Genomic DNA, 9,844 nt, shown 5'->3' on the forward strand with positions numbered 1-9,844 from the left:
TAAAATAAAATCACCTTCTTGTCAAGACTTTGTGACTTTTAGAAATTCATGGAATTCGGGGCGTCTGGGAGGCTCAGTTAGTGAAGCGTCTGCCTTCAGCTCAGGTCATGATCTCGGGGTCCTAGGCACCTAGAACCCAATGAGGGTGGCCTTGGGAAGGAAGGCAAGGGCTGTGGGGGTCCTGCCGGAGTCCTCCGGACACTCTGCATGCCGCTTGTCTGCCCAAACATCTGAGAGCCCATCCTTCGCCCCCAGATGACCTATGGGCCTGGATGGCCAGGTAGGAGCACGGAGGGGGTCCTCATGGAGCACAGCAGACCACACGGCCATGCCCAGCCCCAGGGCGTGCACACTCAGGACAGCTGTGTGAACTGGGTGCACACAGGAAGAGACCAGGAGTGTGACAAAGTGTGCCCCTTGTGCAGGACAGATGGCCACCCATGGGCACGACATCATCACAGACCCTGGGGCTGGCGTGGGGCTCACCTACCCTCTGGGACACAGCTGTCCTCAGTGCTGACGCTGACCTGTTGCCCAAGATAGAGACCCAAGTTCCTGACCCTGGCGGCCAGCCTGGACCCACACGCAGACCCTCCCCTCTGGGGCCTGCCAGGAACTATCCAGGCCTTGGGGACACGGGGACCTTCCTGTTTGGACTCAGGAGGAAGTCAGTGACACTGTCCCGGAAAGAGGACCTCATGCTATCCTGGAAGAAAATGTCCTCGTGACCCTGGGGGTGAGCCATGGGGGATTCTGAGAACCGCGTGGCAGGGGACCTGGACGGTGCTGGCTTGCAGGCCCCCGGCCCCTATATAAGGGCCCGAGCCCACTGCCCGGCCTTCGTCGCTCCCGGGAGCTCAGCACAACCACAGCCGCAGCCATGAAGTGCCTCCTGCTGGCCCTGGGCCTGGCCCTCATGTGTGGCATTCAGGGCATCGTCATCCCCCAGACCCCAAGAGCCCTGGATATAAGGAAGGTACGGGCATGTGGGGTGGATGCTGGGGGGCCGGGCCAGGGGTGGCTCACGGAGGGCAGGACGGCCCGACAGCAGAAATCTAAGGGGAGACAAACGAGGCATAGAACTAGGGCACGTCTTCGTCCCCCCGAATGCTGGCTCCAGCCACGTCCGTGTTTCCCTCTCGCTGCCGGGGTGGAGGCACCGATCCGCGGCCGCGCCCCGAGTGGGAGCTCGCTCAGGACAGCGCGGGGCTGGAGAGGGTGGTTGTTCCAAACGTGCATAAACCCCACGCGGGCATCGGCACGTGGTAGGTGATCCTCAGACGTGCCGAGTCCTGACCCACTTGCCGTGCTGCCTGAGAAACGTGTGCAGGAGACCAGCCAGCGGGCCGGAGTGGCAGGGAGAGACCCTGTGGGGCCGGGGCCCCTTGCCGCCCCCGATGGCAGCTCAAGGCCCCCTCCCCAGGTGGCTGGGATGTGGCACTCCATGGCCATGGCCGCCAGCGACATCTCCCTCCTGGACGCCGAGAACGCCCCTTTGAGAGTATACGTCCAGGAGCTGAGACCCACCCCCAAGGACAACCTGGAGATCATTCTGAGCAAACGGTGGGTGTGCCTCCGCTCCGGGGTTGGGAGCCAGCGAGGGCCTGGCTCCTGGATGGGCAGGTGGGCAGGCAGGTGGGCAGGCAGGGCAGGGTCCTGATGGGAGCCGGCTCCCTGTGGGTGCTTCCCGGTGCCCTCGGAGCCCCCGCCCTGGGCTCTGGGCCAGCAGGCCGACCACACAGTGGGTCAGTGCACAGAGGGGCCTGTGTGGAAGCTGGCTGGTCAGCTGTGGGGCTGGGGCCCTGGGGGTTTGGGCAGGTCCTGCCATGAGCCCTGTCTGCCCCTGGAGTGGGGGCCGGGGGCTCAAGGAATTCTGAGTGTGACCCACGATGAGGTCCTTGGAAGTGCTGTAACCCAGCACCTCCCAGACAGGGTCAGTTTCGAGCTGGTACACACCCTTGGCCCCCAGGCAGGTATCCTGGCTGGCTTTGTCTGCCCCATTGTCACCTTGCCTGAGTCACCTGCCGGGGCCACAAGGCCACTCTCATTCGGGCCAACCCCTCATGGCATTGCCTTCAGCTGGCCCAGGGCCAGATGGGGCGGGGTGTCCACAGGGCCCGTGGACACTTCATGGAGCCGGCTCCTGTCCCGACACTGGGGTTCATGGAGGACCCCCAGCACTCTTTGGCTTTTCAGGGAAAACAGTGCATGCGTTGAGGGGAACATCATGGCCCAGAAGACTGAGGACCCAGCCGTGTTCACGATCGACTGTAAGTACCCCCACCCCGTGCCTGTGCCCCACCCCCGTCAGTCCCCCTCAGGCGTCCCTGGAAGAGCAGTGCCCCCTCCCGCTCTGGGTCCCCTCTATATCCCTGCTTCTCCTGTGCCATCGCCACAAAGGGTGCTCCGGGGGTGATAAGGCCTGGGGACCCCCCTCCGTCCGGGGCTCAGTCCCCTCCTGGCCCCCACGCCCCCTGCATGGTGCGGGAAGACAGCAGAGCCGCATCTGGCTTGCTGTGACGTCCGTGCTGCCGTGCAGATGGGGGTCCGCGCAGGGACGCGTCCGAGGACAGGCGTGCGGGGACTTCCCTGCCCAGGGACCAGCAGCCTGTGGCTCCTTAGACGTCCACATAAACCAGACCTGCGGATAAACACAGTGCATTTCCTCTGTGTCCTGGAACCTGCTTCTGGAATGTTCTGGTCCTAACCCGCCTCACCTCCCACCTTTCTGTACCCCAGCAGCACTGTCCCCTGGGCCTAGCAGCCTCCTGCCCTGCCCTCGGCCTCCTCTGGGTCAGGCCTCTGGGCCCTCCCCGTGGAGTCCGGCCCTCCCCTGCCACCAGGGCCACCTGTCCTCTCCCAAGTCTGTGGGGCCTCCAGCCTCTGACGTTTTGTGGCATCCTCTTCCTCTGAGAGGCAGTGGCTGTGGTGGGTGGGGACAGGCCCTGCTGCCAGGGACAGCCACCAAACCCTGCCCCGGTTCCGCCGGACCCTTCCCTAAGAGCCACTTCACCTGCAGGGCCTCGGGTCCACTGAGAAGGGGGCGGGAGTCTCCAAAGAGCTGGACAGAGGCTGGCGGGACCCTGCTCGTCCCCCTGCCAGGCCCACGGGCCCCACAGACTAGGGTCCCCACACGCTCTCCCCGGCTCCCTGCCTCTGAAGAGCGGGGGCATCGTGGCCCAGCCTAGCGCCCCCATCGTTCGTGTCTTTCTTCTGCTCTTTGCTATCCATGCAGAGGCCTCAGCTCAAGCGGGTGCCAGTCCTGAGCCATTTTGTCGTTGCTCACAGGACCTGGGCACCTGTCACGGGGCAGGGGTGGGGTCACCTGGGTCCTCGTGCCTGAGTGTGTGACAAGGAGCCAGATGGCAGAACGGCACGGACAGAACGTGTGGGACCCTGCCTTTTCCCAAGCAGGGCAGCGAATCTGAGACGCGTGTCGTGGAGTACAGACATTCTGAGAATTGGGTACTCCGGTCTTGGCCCCGTGTAGGAGGGGCTGGTCTCATGCAGCCGGAGCCCCTCCAGGACCCCACTGGGGGGTCCATAACCGTGTCCCACTGCAGCTGAGGGCTCTCGGCGGCAGCGGTGGAAATGAAGGGCAGGGGAAGGCGAGGCCTGGGGGTGCGGCGTGTGCCCTTGGTGTCGGGGACGAGGCCTGAGGCCACGAGGGGGGCTGCGGGGGCACTCAGACGGATTTCGGGCCTGTGTTCTGGCCTCTTTTCCAGACCAAGGGGAAAGAAAGATTTCCGTGCTGGACACAGACTATACCCACTACCTGTTCTTCTGCATGGAGGCCCCCGCGCCCACCGCTGAGAGCGGCGTCATATGCCAGTACCTGGGTGCGTAGCGGGGTCCCGCAGGGGCGCTCGCCAGCTCCGCCGGGCCCTGGGGGCGGAAGGGGGAAGGGCTGCCTCCCAGCCCCCATGGCTCACGTTAGCAAAGGTGATCAGGTGTGAGCAGTGTGGGGTCGCGGGGTCGAGGGACAGGCGGAGCGGGGCTGATGCAGAAGACGGGGGTTTGTCTACGAGCAGAGGGGTCACACGGAGCAGTGGGTAGAACCCGGGCAGGGAGCCCTCTCCTCCCAGTGCTGCCCTGGGAGGAAAGGGAGGGGACGGGGACCCTGCAGGCAGGTGGGCTGAGCCCCTGAGGCCACCCTGAGAGCTGACCTCAGGGAGCCAGTGTGTCCTTCCTGCACTCACTCCCTGGGCGGGGCCGCTGCGGCTCCCCGAGGTCATCAAAGCCCCAAGGCCCAGGGACTGACCACCGCTCCCCCCAGCCAGGACCCTGAAGGTCGACAACGAGGTCATGGAGAAATTCGACGGAGTCCTCAAGACTCTTCCCATGCAAATGCGAATCATCCTGGACCTGACCCAGGGGAAGGGTGAGCTCCGGCCCACAGCGGCCCCTCCCCTGCACGCCGTCCCAGCTCCGGCCCCCAGTCAGGGGCTCCAGAGGCATCAGGACAGCATCTTCCTGCACTGGTGGCCCCCATTCCCCAGGCCTCCCAGGATGGGGGGTGGCAGGTGCAGAGCCCCTGAGTCAGGGTCCTCCGGCCCCACCCCCTCTGCCACACCCCTCTGGGCCCTGGACTGTCCTGGTCACTTGTGACCCCCCCACGTCTCTCCCTCCCCCCACAGAGCAGTGCCGCATCTAGGTGAGCTCCTGCCTGACCGCCTCCTGGGGTAACGTACCAGCCCTGCCCCCACGTCCTGGGCACATGCACGGGTGGGGGCATCCCAGGGGACACCCAGCTCCCCTCCATTGGGCCCTGGTCCCTCTGCAGGAATGGCAGGAACCTGGTGTCCCTCCTGGTGACCACGGGGGCCAGGCTGGCCACAGGCCAACCCTCTCCAACAGCCTTTCTGGGATGTCCTCCCCGTGTCCTGGTCAAGTGCCCACACGGATGTCCCTATGGCCTCTTGTGGGCAAGGGTGTGGGCAAACATGGGGGGCTGGCGTGGGGTGACCACCACTCAGCCTGAGGCGGAGAGGCCGTCCCTCACCCCCAGGCTGGGAGGAGCTGGCGAGGGCCCAGCAGGCTCCCCGGGAATCACAGGGGAGCCCTCGTCCGTTTCAGGGCCCAGAGACGACACCGCTCCCTCCCTCCCCCGTCAGAGGAATCAGGAGGAACCAAGCCCCAGGTCCTCCCGGACCTGCTTCTCCAGGCCCTGGGATCCTCAGGCCCCAGCCTGGGTCTCCTGCTCTGAGCCCCTCCTCCTCCAGCAATAAAGAAATCAACCAGCCAGCAGTCTGCCTGGGTCTTTCTTGGTCACGTGTGCGGGATGCGTGGCTCGGGGGGTGGGGTGCGGGCGGGGGTGGGCAGTGGCGTCAGCATGGGTCCCAGCAGGACCCCTCATTGTCCCCACCCAGTGTAAGGAGTGTTGGATACAATCTTCTGTTACCGCGTGTGGCATCTTCCTCGTCCCAGGACACGGAAGCCCTATGTGCTGACAGGACGGGACACCTGGGGAATCATAAGTTTTTAGTCCCATTGCTTGAAAAAGAAATGTCTCAGGGGTCTTCTTGGTACTGCCTGCCGTCCCGTCTCCCTGGAGGTGGGGGGTGTTGGAGCTCCAGAGCAGGGAGGGGACACAGCCCGTGCTGTGGACGGTCAGGTGCAGGGACAGCAGCATTGAAGGCCGCCCCCCAACGTCCTGCTAGGGCTCCGGGCCCCCAGCAGGGGAGCTGCTGCAGACCTGATCCAATCCCCTCAAGAGAGAAGTGGGAACAGGAAAATGTCCCGACATTTGCACCCCCCCAAGGCCCTGCCCGGGTGTTGGCCCTGGAAGGCAAGCCGCTCTCCGTCCATACCGAGGGAGGGTGGCCGAGCAGCCAGCGGCCCCAGGTGCACGCAGCCCGATCCAAGGCCGAGCCGGACGTGGAGCCAGGCCCTGCGGCTCTAGCCCCGGGGACACAAGTGATGGGATCTGAGCACAGGGTGGGCGGGAAGTACGGGGCGTCGGGCACAGAGCCCGAGTTCTGCACTTGTCGGTGGTCTACTAGAGGCCCGCGTGGCCCACGTGGCAGTGAGGTGTGGGTGCTGTGGCCAAGAGCGTGGGCTGCAGGCTGGCCTGTCCGCCGCCCTGCCGTCACCTGTTTGCCGGGGACCCCAGGGCAGGCCCCTTCACCGCCGCATGTCTGCTTCTTGTCTGCAATGTGGAGAGGGCAGGACTGGGCTCAGGGAGTGGCTGGCGGGACCCCAGGAGAAAACAACCACGTCTGCACACACAGAGCGCTCGGGATCCACCGGCTGCGGGCCCGCCGCCGCCGCCCCCACCCCGTCCCACTGCCGCGGCCACCGCCACCCCCTGCCCACTGGGGCCTCGGCCCACACATCAGGGCCAGCCCGAGGTGTGCTGACGGCCACACTTCCTGCTGGGCCCCTCCTGCCCCCTCCTTATTAGTTCAAAGTCAGCAAAGCCACCTCTACGCTCCTCCCTGCGGCCCCACAGTTACAAGCCCTGAAAGTCACAGCACCCTGGCAGGTGGACAAGGAAGGCCGATCGGTCTGGGACCCTGGGATGGGACAGTGGCAGGTTGTCATGGGTCCCCCCACTCTAGAGAAGAAGGTGACCCCGGCCTGGTGTTTCCTGATGCTCCGTGTTCCCTGCCTGGATCAAACCGGAGTCCCTCCCGTGACACCAGGTCACCCAGTGCCCATGGCCGGCAGATCCAGGGGCCCTTCCAACGGGAAGCCGCCTCCGGATGCGCTCCCCTTCCACAGGAGACCAGGCCTGAGACTGGGCTCATTTCAGAACCAATCTTCACCAACACTGAGCTACGAGCTTTGGTGCTAACCCCAGGATTATTCGGCACAAGAAGGTTCTAGATGGAGGTTGCAGGGCAGGCCGCACTGGCCTTTCTTCGGAAGACCTGGCAGGGGCCAGGGGAGCTCCAGTGCCCTTGGAGGAGACAGAGCGAGATCCCTCCCAAGATGGGTGCTTCCAGAAGGAGCCTGGGGACGGAAGGTCGGGAGTGCGCTCAAGCAGGGCCGTGCGGGCAATTAGACTTTGTTGTAATTATGGCCAAATGCACACAGCATGAACCACACACCGCAGCCATCCCCGCCGTCTGCCCTGGAACCTGGTCACCTTCCCAGACTGAACCTCTGTCCCCATTAAACAATGTCTCTCCTCCCCCGGCCGCTGGCGCCCCCCCCTCTGTCCCCATGACTCTGACTCCCCAGGTCCCTCACACAAGCGGAGCCCCTCCGGATGTGTCCTTCTGTGTCGGGCACGTCTCTCCCGGTGCCGCGTCCTCCAGCTCCGTCCACTTCGCGGCGGGTGGCGGGAGTCCTTCCTTTCTCAGGCCGAGTAACATTCCACGGCGTGGACGGACCACGTCCTGCTTACCCATTCACCTGTCAGTAGACGCTTGGGCTGCCTCCGTCCTCCGGCCGTCGTGAAGAGCACTGCCGCGAGCACGGGCACACGTACCACTTCAAGATCTGCCTTCAGAGCCTCGGGGCACAGAGGGGGGGGGTGGGGCATCGGCAATCGTGTTTGCTTTTCTGAGGAACTGCCATACTGTCCCCCCCAGCAGCAGTGATCTGGCTTTTAAGAGACACTCTGTGGGGGCCCCTGGGGGGCTCAGTCGGTGAAGCATCTCCCTTCGGTTGGCTCAGGTCATGATCCCGGGGTCCTGGAATCGAGTCCCGCGTTGGGCTCACTGCACAGAGGGGAGGCTGCTTCTCCCTCTGCCTCTGCCCCTCCCCCTATTCATGCACACTCTCTCTCTCTTTCTCTCTCTCAAATGAATAAATAAAAATCAATAAAAAAAAGACACTGTTTGGTGACACACTGGGGACAATTTCGGAGCTTTATATGGTATGTGCTACGATAACAACGTGAGTGGTGACAATGACTGCAAACATTCAACTGCCAACTTTCCCGGAGGCACCAGGTTTGTCAAGGACTCGTGCAGGGAGGGAGCTCCTGCCAGGGAAGGGTGTTCTTTCCAGGAAAAAGGTAACCCACGATTGTGCATGGGGGCACCTGGTGCTGGCCACCGCCGTCACACCCAGCAAAACGCAGACTCGCACTCGTGAGGTCCCGCTGATGCCCGGCTGCAGGGAGGGGGTTCCGGGGAGACAGGGCGGCCATGCACACAGCACTCTCCGCGGAATAAAAGCCCACTGACGCCACCCTCCTCCCCGGCCCCAGGAGTTCAGCCCGGGAAGGAACTCCCTGCTCCAGCATTGACAGGCCTGCCCTCCTGGCCCACTCCCAGCAGGAGGGGAAGGGCCCGCGGGGCACAGTCTCCTCCCAGGCCCCGCTCGCTGGGGCAGCGACCTGCGAAAGTGGGACCCCCAGGGCCTCGGTCTCCCCCTGACCCTGGACAACGCCAACAGCCCAAGGCCAGGCATGGCGTCTTACTCTTTCGTGTTTCTGCAGCAGAATTCTGTGGAACACTGTTCGAAGAAATGAACAGGCCCGTCCTGAACAGTGTGCTCTGTGGTCACTGCGGGCCAGGACACAGTGGAATCTCTGAGACCCGGCCGGACAGACGCCTCCACGGCTGGTGGGTCCCGCACTTCCCAAGCTTACCCGAAAACACGACATTCGCTTTCACTGGCTGACCGCCCCGTCCTCTGCACTGCGTGACCCTGCTCAGCGGGACTTAGGAGCACGGCCTCCCGTCTCACAGCTGGGTCACCGCGGATGCCAGCAGGGTCCGCCTGGGCCAGGCCCGCTGGGGGGCTTCTGTCAACAGAAGCCTATTCTCCCCCAGTTCTGAGGCCCGAAGCCCACGGTCAAGGTGTGGACAGGGCTGAGCTCCTTCCGAAGGCCTCGGTCCTGGCCGCTTCCAAATCTTCTGGAGCGGCCGCGATCCCAGGCCCCCATCCCTCCAAGTTCTGGCTCTGTCGTCACACGGCCTCCTGCCTGGGTCCCCTCTGTGTCCGTTTTCTCTTAAAAGGACATTAGACATTAGCCCCGGCTCCCACGGGCCTCATCCGACGTAATCACAGCCCCAAAGGCCCTGTTTCCAAATAAGGTCACACCCCGAGGTTCTGGGGGGACATGAGTTTTGGGGGACGCCATCCAACCCAGTGTGCCACCAGCCACTCAGCGTAAAACGTGGAAGCACTGGCCGTGACCGGCTGTCCCGAACTACAGGCAGGCGTGGGGAGGGCCGGAGGGGCCGCTATTCCTGGGCTCACCCCGCAGAGGCCGCCGACGTCCACCTCACTTGTGTCCTCCAGGCCTTCCACCAGCGAGTGGCAAGAAGGTCCACTCCTCCCTCCTTTGCCTCAACCCCCCAAACGGGTCTAGCAGACCTAGAACTGCAGTCCATGTCCCAACGTCCCAGGTGCAGAGCCTCCCTGAGGAGGACGCCACGCTGAGACCTACCACCTGCCCTAGGAGACGTGGGGGCTTCGGGGCTTGGGCGCCACAGGAGACGGCTCTGCACGCCGCTGCCACAGGAGGGCTGCACCAGAGTGGCCACCAGATCCCCTTCCTTTCCCTGCCCCGACCCCGAGACAGGAGCCCCATGGCCCAGGACCACCATCTCGCTGGTGGGCCGGCTCCCTCCCGGCACAGGGATGAATGGCCTCTACGGGAAAGAATCCAGAGTGAGTGTAGGAGAAGCCCCAGCCTCCATTCAATGCTGACCAGGGATCCAGCAGATGCAGGACTGTCACCGTGGCCTTTACTGTCACACTTAGCCACATGGAACCTGCCTGTGCTGCCCCTGTGTGCACTGCACCCCGGGGGACCTGCACACGGTCTGGGTGACCCTGCAGATGACCGCGGCCAGCACTCTGCACCTTGGTCTGGGTGACCCTGCTGATGACTGCGGCCAGCACCCTGCACCTTGGTCTGGGTGACCCTGCTGATGACCGC

The 9,844-nt window shown here is 64.2% G+C and overlaps 1 protein-coding gene across 1 annotated transcript in view; it reads left to right on the forward strand.

Moving 5' to 3' along the window:
• Positions 1-880: 880 nt before the first annotated feature.
• The window catches only part of LOC103675264 (beta-lactoglobulin-2), an 11,527-nt gene continuing 2,563 nt past the window's right edge, over positions 881-9,844 (forward strand). The window contains exons 1-5 of the mRNA XM_040631361.1: positions 881-976; positions 1,424-1,563; positions 2,197-2,270; positions 3,726-3,839; positions 4,277-4,381. Of these exons, the coding sequence (XP_040487295.1) occupies positions 881-976; positions 1,424-1,563; positions 2,197-2,270; positions 3,726-3,839; positions 4,277-4,381 (529 nt within the window). The remainder of the gene's footprint in view (positions 977-1,423; positions 1,564-2,196; positions 2,271-3,725; positions 3,840-4,276; positions 4,382-9,844) is intronic.

Source organism: Ursus maritimus, unplaced genomic scaffold, assembly GCF_017311325.1.
Source record: "Ursus maritimus isolate PB19 unplaced genomic scaffold, ASM1731132v1 scaffold_17, whole genome shotgun sequence".
Taxonomy (NCBI): Eukaryota; Metazoa; Chordata; class Mammalia; order Carnivora; family Ursidae; genus Ursus; species Ursus maritimus.